At 41.9% G+C, this 14,471-nt stretch overlaps 1 protein-coding gene across 3 annotated transcripts in view; it reads left to right on the top strand.

The window, feature by feature from the left end:
* The window catches only part of LOC141141055 (uncharacterized), a 47,195-nt gene extending 38,431 nt beyond the window's left edge, over positions 1-8,764 (top strand). For 2 of the 3 annotated variants that reach the window (XM_073628735.1, XM_073628734.1), the window contains 3 exons: positions 1,696-1,788; positions 4,019-4,117; positions 7,478-8,764. In XM_073628735.1, coding sequence (XP_073484836.1) covers positions 1,696-1,788; positions 4,019-4,117; positions 7,478-7,611 — 326 coding nt within the window. In that variant the 3' untranslated portion in view covers positions 7,612-8,764. The remainder of the gene's footprint in view (positions 1-1,695; positions 1,789-4,018; positions 4,118-7,477) is intronic. The other variant, XM_073628736.1, reaches the window with a different exon arrangement.
* Positions 8,765-14,471: the final 5,707 nt, after the last annotated feature.

Here is a 14,471-nt window from a genome sequence, read left to right on the forward strand (position 1 = left end):
CAGTTGGGAAATAGGGTCATAGCGTTGTCACCCTACAACAGGAAGTGCCTGAACAAAGGCCTTTATGGCGGGATCACCAGGGATTATTTTTTATGAAAGCTGCAGATTTTTTATTATTTTTGAATTGACATGTTAAAGATTAGAGATTTTAGTGACTGGCTTTATATCTACTTTAAGACTTTTATCTTCTGGTACTATTGAGTCCATCATGGATTTTTGGCTTTGCCATATGTAACATTGTGGAGGGCTGGAAACAATATTTATAATATATATTCTATCAAAAATAAAACACTTCCAATACATTTCAAGAGTAAAAATTAAATTGGCCATATAAGAGCAAGAGTCAGACCAGGTAGCCTATTCAGAAGATCTGGCCATACATGCACACGGACAAATAATATTAAAGATCTGACCTCCAGCCGAACATACACTCACCGGCCACTATATTAGGTACACCTTGCTAACACTGGGTCGGACCCCTTTTTGCCTTCAGAACGACCTTCATTCTTGGTGGCGTAGATTCAACAAGGTGTTGGAAACGTTCCTCACAGATTTTGCTCCATAGTGACATGATAACATCACACAGTTTCTGCAGATTTGTCGGCTGCACATCCATGGTGCCAATCTCCCAATCCACCACATCCCAAAGGTGCTCTATTGGATGAGATGTGGTGAGTGTGGAGGACATTGGAGTACAGGGACCTCATTGTCCAGTGGTGAGATGATTGGAGCTTTGTGACATGGTGCATTATCCTGCTGGAAGGAGCCATCAGAAGATGGGTACAATGTAGTCATAAAGGGATGGACATGGTCACCAACAATACTCAGGTAGGCCGTGGGGTTTAAACCATGCTCAATTGGTACTAAGGGGCCCAAAGTGTGCCAAGAAAATATCTCCCACACACCATTACACCCCCACCACCAGCCTGAACCGGTGATACCCCATCCCCCACACCATTACACCCCCACCACCAACCTGAACCGGTGATACCCCATCCCCCACACCATTACACCCCCACCACCAACCTGAACCGGTGATACCCCATCCCCTACACCATTACACCCCCACCACCAGCCTAAACCGGTGATACAAGGCAGGATGGATTCTCCTCTGACATCAACAAGGCATTTTCCTCCATGCAAATGCCGCTCACTGGATATTTTCTCTTTTTCCCGCCATTCTCTGTAAACCTGAGAGATGGTTGTGTGTGAAAATCCCAGAAATACTCAGAGCAGCCCGTCTGCCACCAACAGCCATGCCACGTTCAAAGTCACTTAAATCCCCTTTCTTCCCCATTCTGATGCTCAGTTTGAATTTCAGCAAGTTGTCCTCACCACGTTTAGATGCCTAAATGCATTGAGTTGCCGCTGTGTGATTGGCTAATTAGCAATTTGTGTTACCGAGCAATTGAGCAGGTGTACCTAATAAAGTGGCCTATGAGTGTATGTACCATGTAGGGAACAAAGCTAGGTGACATGATTAACACGTATACATCAATATGTTCACTTTGCAATCTCTAACCAACAGAATGATATCTGACTGGATAATGGTTGGTTTTCTCCATAGATGGACATTGTAAGTCCAAGGTGACCCTGCGTGATTATCAGAAGCTCAGACCCTGATAGAGTACTATTATCCAGTAAAAACATCCTTATCTTTCATCAGAAAATCTCACGTATATTATTTCTTATCAGACCTAGAAAAAGATGGTTCCTGCCGGGTTAAGGTCCAGACCACCACCAATGGAAGACAGGAGGTGTCACCCGACGAAATCAATGGAGATCTAGGTAACGAAACGTTTTTCTCCAATTTCTGATGATATTTCTGGAAATGGTAAATACAATTGTTGGGGACCTTGCAGGATGTTCCTACATTTTCTGGTGCTGTTCATTTATTTTTTATGTTTTTTTTTCCTCTACCTTCTTACATTTTGCTAAAAGGAAAGTGAAATTTGGAGACAGAGACTCTTAAGGATGCTGCAGGGAGCACAGACATGGGAGCATTTATTTATGAAGAGGCTGTAATGGCAATGATACTTGGCAGTCTCACGTGATATGAACCCCCAGTCTCCTCCAGCATGTTGACCATGTGCTGTAGATTCTGTGCAGTCCATGAAGACATCATGTATGTACCGTGTCTGCAATCTCTGACTGCCTCCTGTACCATGTCTGCAATCTCTGACTGCCTCCTGTACCATGTCTGCAATCTCCAACCAACTCATGTACAATGCCCCCAGTCTCTGACCATTTCATGTATGAATGAAAACCATAAGTAAAGGAAGTGGCGCTCACAGCGTTACGCAACTAACAAAGCAAGTGTATAGTGATGTCTTCAGTGAAAACCACATTTAATAAAATGCCAATAACGATCAACAATGCAAAAATAATACAAATTAGTATAGAAAAGTCCAATGTGACAATTCCCAACACCAAATATGTGCTTCTTACACAAAGATGTCTTCTGGTTCCTTCACCACTGGTGCTCAAAAGGGTAAATGGCAACTCACCAGGGTTGTGTTTAACCTCTTTTTACAGGAAGGTAAAAAAAAAAACGCTTTTGGAAAACCAGATTGGTTCCACAGCTTACACCACTCCACGTCAATGATCCCTCAGGGTATGGCTAGGATACATAAATTGAAAAAAAATAAACAAACAAACTGGTGCACGATGTCTGCAGTCTCTGACCATCTCCTGTAGTATGTTTGATGTCTCTCTGACCATCTCCTGTAGTATGTCTGCAGTCTCTGACCATCTCCTGTAGTATGCCCGCAGTCTCTGACCGTCTCCTGTAGTATGTCTGCAGTCTCTGACCATCTCCTGTAGTATGCCCGCAGTCTCTGACCGTCTCCTGTAGTATGTCTGCAGTCTCTGACCATCTCCTGTAGTATGCCCGCAGTCTCTGACCGTCTCCTGTAGTATGTTTGCAGTCTCTCTGACACTCACCTGTAGTATGTCCTCAGTCTTTGACCGTCTCCTGTAGTATGTCTGCAGTCTCTCTGACACTCACCTGTAGTATGTCCTCAGTCTTTGACCGTCTACTGTAGTATGTCTGCAGTCTCTAACCCTCACCTGTAGTATGTCTCCAGTCTCTGACCGTCTCCTGTAGTATGTCCGCAGTCTCTGACCATATCAGGAATATGTCTGCAGTCTCTGACCCTCACCTGTAGCATGTCCGCAGTCTCTGACTGTCTCCTGTAGTATGTCCACAGTCGCTGACCGTCTCCTGTAGTATGTCCACAGTCACTGACTGTCTCCTGTAGTATGTCTGCAGTCTCTGACCATCTCCTGTAGTTTCTCCACAGTCGCTGACTGTCTCTTGTAGTATGTCTGCAGTCTCTGACCGTCTCCTGTAATATGTCTGCAGTCTCTGACCATCTCCCGTAGTATGTCTGCAGTCGCTGACCATCTCCTGTAATATGTCTGCAGTCTCTGACCGTCTCCTGTAACATGTCTGCAGTCTCTGACCGTCTCCCGTAATATGTCTGCAGTCTCTGACCATCTCCCGTAGTATGTCCGCAGTCTCTGACTGTCTCCTGTACTATGTCTGCAGTCTCTGACCCTCACCTGAATTATGTCCGCATTTCTAACCGTCTCCTGTAGTATGTCCACAGTCTCTGACCATCTCCCGTAGTATATCTCCTGCACTATGTCTGCAGTCTCTGATCATTTCATGCATTAGGTCAACGGTCTCTTACAGGTTCTGTAGCATTACATACAATGGATATTATATGCAGCTCTTGGGTTGTAATTGTGATTCCATCTATCCAAAACATTTTATTTTTGTTTTGGATACAGCAGGGAAAGAGTAGAGCCCCTGCCAGGTGTTTATAGCCGTCTGTGACCATGTTGGGTCAGTGATGGGAAATTACAACCTTGTGTGATTAGCTGTAAAGCCAATGACCAAAGAAAAATGAAACCCCAGATATGCCAGACAAATAACTTGACCCTAGCTTTGCTGTGATAAATCACATTTTTTTTTCTGTATCATTGTACCTTAAAAAAGATTCTTCCTTTTCAGTTCACCGCCCTGTCGCTTTGTCAGTGTCATCACTGCAGGTCCAGGTGACCACCAATGGAAGTCAAGAGCTGTTAGGTGGCAAAAATAATGGATCTCAAGGTAGAGTATAATAATACTTGCATCCGAGTGTTCTTAGGGAACTCAGTCAAGTAATTGCCAGACCATTGTTCCTAATTTTTACTGACAGTCTACTGACTGGTATGGTACCAACTGATTGGAGAAAAGCCAATGTAACACCAATATTTAAAAAGGGCCCAAAATATATCCCTGGGAATTACAGACCAGTTAGCCTAACATCAATAGTATGCAAGCTCTTGGAGGGGATGATAAGGGACTATATATAAGATTTTAGTAATGAGAACGGTATCATTAGCAGTAATCAGTATGGATTCATGAAGAATCGTTCTTGCTAAACCAATCTACTAACCTTCTATGAGGAGGTGAGTTGCCATCTAGATAAAGGAAGGCCTGTAGATGTGGTGTTTCTGGATTTTGCAAAGGCATTTGACACAGTTCCCCATAAACGTTTACTGTGCAAAATAAGGTCCGTTGGCATGGACCATAGGGTGAGTACATGGATTGAAAACTGGCTATAAGGGCGAGTTCAGAGGGTGGTGATAAATGGGGAGTACTCAGAATGGTCAGGGGTGGGGGTCCTAGTAGATAACAAAGCAAACAGAATATTGGCATTAAAAAGGAGATCAACTCCAGAAATAAAGTGATAATTCTCCTCCTCTACAAGACTCTGGTCCGGCCGCACCTGGAGTATGCTGTCCAGTTCTGGGCACCAGTCCTCAGGAAGGATGTACTGGAAATGGAGCGAGTACAAAGAAGGGCAGCACAGCTAATAAAGGGTCTGGAGGATATTAGTTATGAAGAAAGGTTGCGAGAAAACTTTTTCTCAGAAGGGAGTTTAACAAGACTCGTGGCCACTCATTAAAATTAGAAGAAAAGAGGTTTAACCTTAAACTGCGCAGAGGGTTCTTTACTGTAAGAGCGACAAGGATGTGGAATTCCCTTCCACAGGCGGTGGTCTCAGCGGGGGGGCATCGATAGTTTCAAAAAACTATTAGATAAGCACCTGAACGACCACAACATACAGGGATATACAATGCAATACTGACATATAATCACACACGTAGGTTGGACTTTTTTCAACCTCACCTAGGTGATTGCCAGACCGTTGTTCCTAATTTTTACAGACAGTCTATTGACTGGAATGGTACCAGCTGATTGGAGAAAAGCCAATGTAGCACCAATATTTAAAAAGGGCCCAAAAAACATCCCTGGGAATTACAGACCAGTTAGCCTAACATCAATAGTATGTAAACTCTTGGAGGGGATGATAAGGGACTATATACAAGATTTTAGTAATAAGAATGATATCATTAGCAGTAATCAGCATGGATTCATGAAGAATCGTTCTTGCCAAACCAATCTATTAACCTTCTATGAGGAGGTGAGTTGCCATCTAGATAAAGGAAGGCCCGTAGACGTGGTGTATCTGGATTTTGCAAAAGCATTTGACACAGTTCCCCATAAACGTTTACTGTACAAAATAAGGTGCGTTGGCATGGACCATAGGGTGAGTACATGGATTGAAAACTGGCTACAAGGGCGAGTTCAGAGGGTGGTGATAAATGGGGAGTTCTCAGAATGGTCAGGGGTGGGTAGTGGGGTTCCCCAGGGTTCTGTGCTGGGACCAATCCTATTTAATTTGTTCATAAACGACCTGGAGGATGGGATAAACAGTTCAATCTCTGTATTTGCAGACGATACTAAGCTAAGCAGGGCATTAACTTCTCCGCAGGATGTGGAAATCTTGCAAAAAGACCTGAACAAATTAATGGGGTGGGCGACTACATGGCAAATGAGGTTCAATGTAGAAAAATGTAAAATAATGCATTTGGGTGGCAAAAATATGAATGCAATCTATACACTGGGGGGAGAACCTCTGGGGGAATCTAGGATGGAAAAGGACCTGGGGGTCCTAGTAGATGATAGGCTCAGCAATGGCATGCAATGCCAAGCTGCTGCTAATAAAGCAAACAGAATATTGGCATTAAAAGGGGGATCAACTCCAGAGATAAAACGATAATTCTCCCGCTCTACAAGACTCTGGTCCGCCCGCACCTGGAGTATGCTGTCCAGTTCTGGGCACCAGTCCTCAGGAGGGACGTACTGGAAATGGAGCGAGTACAAAGAAGGGCAACAAAGCTAATAAAGGGTCTGGAGGATCTTAGTTATGAGGAAAGGTTGCGAGCACTGAACTTATTCTCTCTGGAGAAGAGACGCTTGAGAGGGGATATGATTTCAATTTACAAATACTGTACTGGTGACCCCACAATAGGGATAAAACTTTTTCGCAGAAGAGAGTTTAATAAGACTCGTGGCCACTCATTACAATTAGAAGAAAAGAGGTTTAACCTTAAACTACGTAGAGGGTTCTTTACTGTAAGAGCGGCAAGGATGTGGAATTCCCTTCCACAGGCGGTGGTCTCAGCGGGGAGCATTGATAGCTTCAAGAAACTATTAGATAATCACCTGAATGACCGCAATATACAGGGATATGTAATGTAATACTGACACATAATCACACACATAGGTTGGACTTGATGGACTTGTGTCTTTTTTCAACCTCACCTACTATGTAACTATGTAATAAGTCAAATATATTTTTTAACAGTTACCAAAATAAAGAATTTTCTATACTCTATGCACTTTATGATTATTTCTGGTACTTTAAAAGACCCTTACTCTTTCTCTCCTCTCTATTTTTTTTGTTGTTGTTGTTGCTTTTAATCAATTTATAACGTTTCCTTAAATATTAACGTTGATTAAAAACAATTTACTTCAAAAACTTTGAGTGCACAGCACATGTTTTCTGTATGCTAGATTAAACTATTTTGCGTTCAAACAATAGAGAAATACCATTGCTTTTTTTTTTTTTTTTTTTACTATACTTTGGGGTCAATTTATAAAAAAATTCACATAGTCATTTGTCCAGTGAATCTGCATGTTGATTCACTTCGTGCCACTTGGGCAAAAACAAAATGTTTTTGCTTCTGAACAAATATTCTTGAAATACACTTTCTTTCTTTTTTTTTTTTGGAACAAGCGATACAATGTAACAATGTTAACCACTTCTGGACCAGGCCTTTTTTCTGACATTTGTTGTTTACAAGTTTAATTTAGTATTTTTTGCTAGAAAATTACTTAGAACCCCCAAACATTAAATATATATATATATATATATATATATATATATATATATATATATATATATATATTATATATGTATATGTGTGTGTGTATATGTTATATATATATATATGTGTGTGTGTGTGTGTGATATATATATATATATATATATATATATATATATATATTTTATTATTATTATTTCATGTGTGCATTAAGCTGATTTCTTGGAGTTCATCTTCATTTCTTCCTTTGCAGAGATTTTCGTGAATGGTGTAACAGAGATATCTGTTACATTGTCCCGGGAGAACAGCAATGAAAACCGGAGAAGTCTGAAGAGAAAGCAAGGGAGCGTGGAGGAAGAGGAGGGAAAGGAGAAGAAGTTTAAATAAGAGGAGATGAACCCTGCCCCCCCCCCCCCCCCAAAAAAAAAGACTGGGATTTTCCACCCTATACCCATGAATGCCACCTTTAGATTTATGTTTTTCTATGAAAAGTCCTGTGACTTTCTATTGATCAGAATCACAATTTAAAAAAAAAAATTTTTTGTGTTTCTGACACTGGTCAGCAACACGACACTTATGCCGCGTACACACGGTCGGACTTTTCGGCTACAAAAGTCCGACAGCCCGTCCGACAGACTTTCAACGGACTTTCTAACGAACGGACTTGCCTACACACGATCACACAAAAGTCCGACGGATTTGTACGTGATGACGTATACCGTACACCGCACTAAAATAAGGAAGTTGATAGCCAGTAGCCAATAGCTGCCCTAGCGTGGGTTTTTGCCCGTCGGACTAGCATACAGACGAGCGGATTTCTGGGTCCGGCGTAGTTACGACGTAAAGATTTGAAGCATGTTTCAAATCTAAAGTCCATCAGATTTGTGGCTGGAAAAGTCCGCTGAAAGTCCGGGGAAGCCCACACACGATTGGATTGTCAGCCAGCTTTAGTCCGTCGGACTTTTGTAGACGAAAAGTCCGACCGTTTGTACGCGGCATTAGAGCTTCTTCAGATGTGCAGCAGCCCTTAACACCCCTCCGAAATACAATTCACCACAGATCACTTTTCAGAGGGTGGTTGACAGGCAAGTGGAAGAAATGATATGGCGCCTCCTCACTGCCCTTTTTTTTTAAAAAAAGGTTGAACCACGGAACTGCATACAGGGCAGGTGTGGCATGGCCCAATACACTTAAATTGATCCCATTAAGCTGCGGTACTGCTCTCCTAATGTGACATGCGGTTTAATTAATTGCATTAAAGCATGCATTGAAGCCCCGTCAGCTGCATTGCTTCCTTTAGCTGGGTGGTCAGGGGTTGGTAAATCCACGGCTCAACTGCCTGTTTTTTCTGCTCCCCCCACCTCCTGGCTACCCATGTAAGCCCTTACACCTCGTTCAGATTGAATGCAGCTTTGAAACCGTGCGACTTCATATGAAATCGTAAGATTTTAAAGCCGCGTGTCAATGCGACTTCAGATGCGACTTTGAAGACATCTGCGCGGCTTTGTGCACCACTGTCTATGCAAGTTGCACCAGAAATCACCTAAAGTAGTGCAGGAACTACTTAATAAAAAAATTGATGCGGCTCTTCGAAGTCGGCGTCCCAAGCACTGAACAGTGCAGTTGCCAACAATAGGGTGCGGCTTAGGTCGCCCCAATGTGAACGAGGGCTTACAGCGATCTTGTAGCTATGCAGTTTGATCGCCTGAACCACGTCACCTGCTCAAATGAGCCATAGGGATTAGGTCTGCCTTTACAAAATATATAACCAGACCAACGTTGTACTGTACCTGCGTCTCTTCCTTTGTGTTATTATTTGTTGCCTGTATCTTTGTTGTCTTTGTGGTTTTATATGTTTCATTTCTGGATAAAGATCTAAAACCCAAACTTTTCTTTTTTTTCTTTTTTTTGGCTGCAGGCTTGAAAGGTTTAGACTCTCTGTGGGTTTTTTTTATTATTACGATGGTAACAATAACTGTGAGTGCAAGGTACAGTGCAATATATAAAACAGAATAATAGTAATAAAAAAAAAATCACTATTACTGAGTCCGTATTAAAAGGGAGGTCATTAGCCCATAAGCACAACAATAATAGTCCAAGAATACAAATAATGGTGGAATGATTAGGGTGGCTGCTGTCCTCAGAGAGCTGGCCCTGTACACAGAAATAGAGGGAGAGAAGAAAGGAAGCACCACCTAAGTGCAGTATTAGAAGCTGATTTTTAATGGCAAGGTATACACAAACACTCACAAGAAGTAAGGAAGATACAGGCTAATCTGTATAGTGGAGCTGCACAATTAATTGTTGAAAAATCGCGATCTCGATTCAACCCCTCTGACAGAGTTTGCCGATTCTTTCATATAACAAGTGGAGAGACTTTTCTGCTCTCTCAGCTGTCAAAAGAAAACATCCGAGCAGTCTGCCAAGTTTTTAATATGAAACATTGTAACTAAGCTTCCTTCTTAGATCAAAGGGATACACTTCTGTTTGTAAATAAATAATCTGGGCAGCCTGCCAAATTTTCAACAACCTGTAAATGCAGGAAGTTTAACCACTTAAAGTCTAAATCCTTTTCTGACACTTCTTTCTTACGTTAAAATCAATAGTTTTTGCTAGAAAATTACTCGGACCCCCCAGACATTATATATATTTTAGCAGAGACCCTAGGGAATAAAATGGCAATTGCAATATTTTATGTCACACTGTATTTGCCCAGAGGTCTTTCAAACGTAATTTTTTTGGGAAAAAATACACTGAATAATAAAAAAACAAAAACGAAAAGGCCGCGAGAATCGTGAGAGAATCGCAATCTATCTGCTAAGCAAAAAAATCGTGATTCTCATTTTAGCCAGAATCGTGCAGCTCTACTGTAAAGGTAGTCCCGAGGGCTCCTCGAGTCCGGAAAGGGTTCCTGGTGCGTTAATGGCAGGTCCGCAGCACATCCTGTGGCCACAGGAGAGGAGCCGGAACCAGCGTGGAATGCACGGAAGTGACGTCACGGGTCACATCCGAAGGAGCTTATCACAGGAAAGGCAAAGGGACTCGGCAGGCTACACGCTCGGAGCTTCTAGAGGCCAATAGAAGGAGCTGAAGCTCCGAGCGTGTAGCCTGCCAGTCGCTTTTAAAGATTCATACTTACCCAGGTGGATCTGTCCCCTGTCGGCTCTAACACTGAGAACCGAGCGATCAAACACCACCAATCGCTTGTTTTTCAGGTCTCAACGAGCAGAGAGCTGTGACTATCAGTCACCACTGTCTGCTCTGACCCCCCCCCCGCCCTCGCACTCATTGGCTGTGGAGGGGACGGGTGCTGCCAGCTCAGGCTCTCAGCGGCTCGCTGAGAGGCTTAGCCAGGTGGCGGTCCAGGGTTGTGGATGGATCCTGACTATATTGTCCTGATCTTTCCCAAGCCTGGACTGGCTCTGTGTAACGTCAGCCAACAGCAGGCTTCAGCCCGCTGTCTGCTGAAAACAGGTCACAGGAGTGCAGAACAGTAGAGCCAAATGGGCTTTAACTACCTGCTGACCGCCTGCAGTGAATAAACTCCAAGCAGGTGGCAGGTACAGGCACAATCATGTGTATACACTTGATCAACCTCCTTTCCGGGTTTGGGGTGTGCATGTGCGCACCACCTGCCAGCCTGTGCTGTGATTGGACACAGCACGAGTTTTGACAGCTGAGTCAGCAAAAAGTTTTGACAGCCAATGAGTCAGCAAAAAGTTCTGTGGCTGCAGAAACACAGAACTCTGTGTACTGTGAACATCGATCTGGCTGTTTCTTCTCCCTGAAAAGCAGAGAGAAAAAACAGAGAGAGAAAAAAAGTAAAAGCAGTAAGCATTACACATAGTTAGGCACACAGTTCACCCCTTGATTGGCCCTGGATGTTAACCCCTTCCCAGCCAGTGTTATGAGTACAGTGTATAGTATTATCACTGATTACTATATTAGTGTCACTGGAGATGTCAGTGTCAGTTAGTGACCCTCCCAGATCTGTTAGGGCCATATTACCCGGCACCCTATCACAGCAGTCCCATTACAAGATGCTGATCACCGCCATCACCAGTATAGTGTCACAGCTGCATACATTCCAGTATATACTGTATATCATAGTTTGTATACAGTATAACTTTCACACAAATTATTATACACTTATTGGGATTTTTTTTTTACCAAAGACATGTAGCAGAATACATTTTGCCCTAAATGTTTGAAGAAAATAGATTTTTTTTTATTTTATTGGATATGTTTTATAACAGAAAGTAGAAAAAAAATGTTTTTTCTAAATGTTCGGTCTTTTTTCGTTTATGTAATAAAAAACCCAGTGCTGATCAAATACCACGAAAATACAGCTCTATTTGTGTGAAATAAATTATATAAATTTCATTTGGGTACAATGTTGCATGGCCCCGCAATTACCAGTTAAAGTAGCGCAGTGTTGAATAGCAAAAATTGCAATAACAAACTGTTTGTAACACCATTACAAGCATTGTTTATAAACATTGATCAGACAGGAGATAGAGAGTTACAAAGTAACATTGTTTATAAATCTGGTTAAGAAGGGAAAGAGAGAGATACAAAATAACATTTTTTATAAACATCGATCAGGCAGAAGCTAGAGAGATACAAATTAACATTGTTTATAGACACTGTTCAGGTGGGAAATAGAGAGATACAAAATAACATTGTTTATAAACATTGATAGTTACATAGTAGGTGAGATTGAAAAAAAGACACAAGTCCATCAAGTCCAACCTATGTGTGTGATTATGTGTCAGTATTACATTGTATATCCCTGTATTTTGTGGTCACTTATCTAATAGTTTCTTGAAACTATCGATGCCCCCCGCTGAGACCATTCTTGCTGCTCTTACAGTAAAGAACCCTCTACATAGTTTAAGGTTAAACCTCTTTTCTTCTAATTTTAATGAGTGGCCATGTGTCTTGTTAAACTCCCTTCTGCGAACATTTCCTCCCTATTGTGGGGTCACCAGTCCGGTATTTGTATATTGAAATCATATCCCCTCTCAAGCGTCTCTTCTCCAGAGAGAATAAGTTCAGTGCTCGCAACCTTTCCTCATAACTAATATCCTCCAGACCCTTTATTAGCTTTGTTGCCCTTCTTTGTACTTGCTCCATTTCCAGTACATCCTTCCTGAGGACTGGTGCCCAGAACTGGACAGCATACTCCAGGTGCGGCTGGACCAGAGTCTTGTAGAGCGGGAGAATTATCGTTTTATCTCTGGAGTTGATCCCCTATTTAATGCCAATATTCTGTTTGCTTTGTTAGCAGCAGCTTGGCATTGCTGAGCCTATCATCTACTAGGACCCCCAGGTCCTTTTCCATCCTAGATTCCCCCAGAGGTTCTCCCCCCAGTGTATAGATTGCATTCATATTTTTGCCACCCAAATGCATTATTTTACATTTTTCTACATTGAACCTCATTTGCCATGTAGTTGTCCCTCCCCCATTAATTTATTCAGATCTTTTTGCAAGATTTCCACATCCTGCGGAGAAGTTATTGCCCTGCTTAGCTTAGTATTGTCTGCAAATACAGAGATTGAACTGTTTACCCCATCCCCCAGGTTGTTTATGAACAAATTAAATAGATTGGTCCCAGCACAGAACCCTGGGGGACCCCACTACCCACCCCTGACCATTCTGAGTACTCCCCATTTATCACCACCCTCTGAACTCGCCCTTGTAGCCAGTTTTCAATCCATGTACTCACCCTATGGTCCATGATAACAGACCTTATTTTGTACAGTAAACGTTTATGGGGAACTGTGTCAAATGCTTTTGCAAAATCCAGATACACCACGTCTACGGGCCTTCCTTTATCTAGATTGCAGCTCACCTCCTCATAGAAGGTTAGAAGGTCGGTTTAGCAAGAACGATTCTTTATGAATCCATGCTGATTACTGCTAATGATACTGTTCTCATTACTAAAATCTTGAATATAGTCCCTTATCATCCCCTCCAAGAGTTTACATACTATTGATGTTAGGCTAACTGCTCTGTAATTCCCAGGGATGTATTTTGGGCCCTTTTTAAATATTGATGCTACGTTGACTTTTCTCCAATCAGCTGGTACCATTCCAGTCAGTAGACTGTCAGTAAAAATTAGGAACAATGGTCTGGCAATTACTTGACTGAGTTTCCTAAGTACCCTCGGATGCAAGCCATCTGGTCACGGTGATTTATTAATGTTAAGTTTCCCAAGTCTAATTTTAATTCTGTCCTCTGTTAACCATGGAGGTGCTTCCTGTGTTGTGTCATGAGGATAAACACTGCAGTTTTGGTTACTGAAGCCCCCCGATTCCCTCGTGAAGACTGAGAAGAATAAATTCAATACCTTCGCCATCTCCCCATCCTTTGTAACCAGATGTCCTTCCTCATTCTTTATGGGGCCAATATGGTCTGTCCTCCCTTTTTTACTGTTTACATACTTAAAGAATTTCTTGGGATTTTTTTTGCTCTCTTCCGTTATGTGTCTTTCATGTTCTATCTTAGCCGTCCTTATTGCACCCTTACATTTCTTGTTGCATTCTTTATAAAGTCTGAATGCTGATGATGATCCCTCAACCTTGTATTTTTTGAAGGCCTTCTCCTTTGCTTTTATATGCATTTTTACATTGGAGTTAAGCCATCCAGGACTTTTGTTTGCTCTTTTAAATGTATTACCCAATGGGATGCATTGGTCCTATTTAATGTACTCTTAAAGCAAACCCATCTCTCCTCCGTGTTCTTTGTTCCTAAGGTTTTATCCCAATTTATGCCTTCTAGCAAGGTTTGTAGTTTAGGGAAGTTGGCTCTTTTGAAATTCAGTGTCTTTGTATTCCCCTTATGTTTCCTATTTGTGTGATTTATACTGAAGCCAATTAACCTGTGATCGATGTTTCCTAAATTACCCCGTATTTCCACATCAGTGATCAGGTCTGTATTGTTACAAAGTAAAAGTAAGCTTCGCACTCAGTATAGTGTAAGGTTGCAGCCTCCCCTGTTCATTTCCCAGCAGGAGCTTACAAAGAATAAAAACAAAATAAGTTGGGGTGATTGGCGCTTCCTTCCTAGCTGTCACGTGGGGGTGAGTGAAACAAGTATATATAAATCAATATAACTACCTATAGGCTTTCATGAAAATAATCTCAGAAAAATGTATATAACACACAAAAGATTATATATAAAAAGCAGCAAATCCCAGATGTGGCAAAGTCCCAAGTTGATATTAAAAACCATAAAATACCGT

This window comes from Aquarana catesbeiana, linkage group LG04 (assembly GCF_042186555.1).
Source record: "Aquarana catesbeiana isolate 2022-GZ linkage group LG04, ASM4218655v1, whole genome shotgun sequence".
NCBI classification, from domain to species: domain Eukaryota; kingdom Metazoa; phylum Chordata; class Amphibia; order Anura; family Ranidae; genus Aquarana; species Aquarana catesbeiana.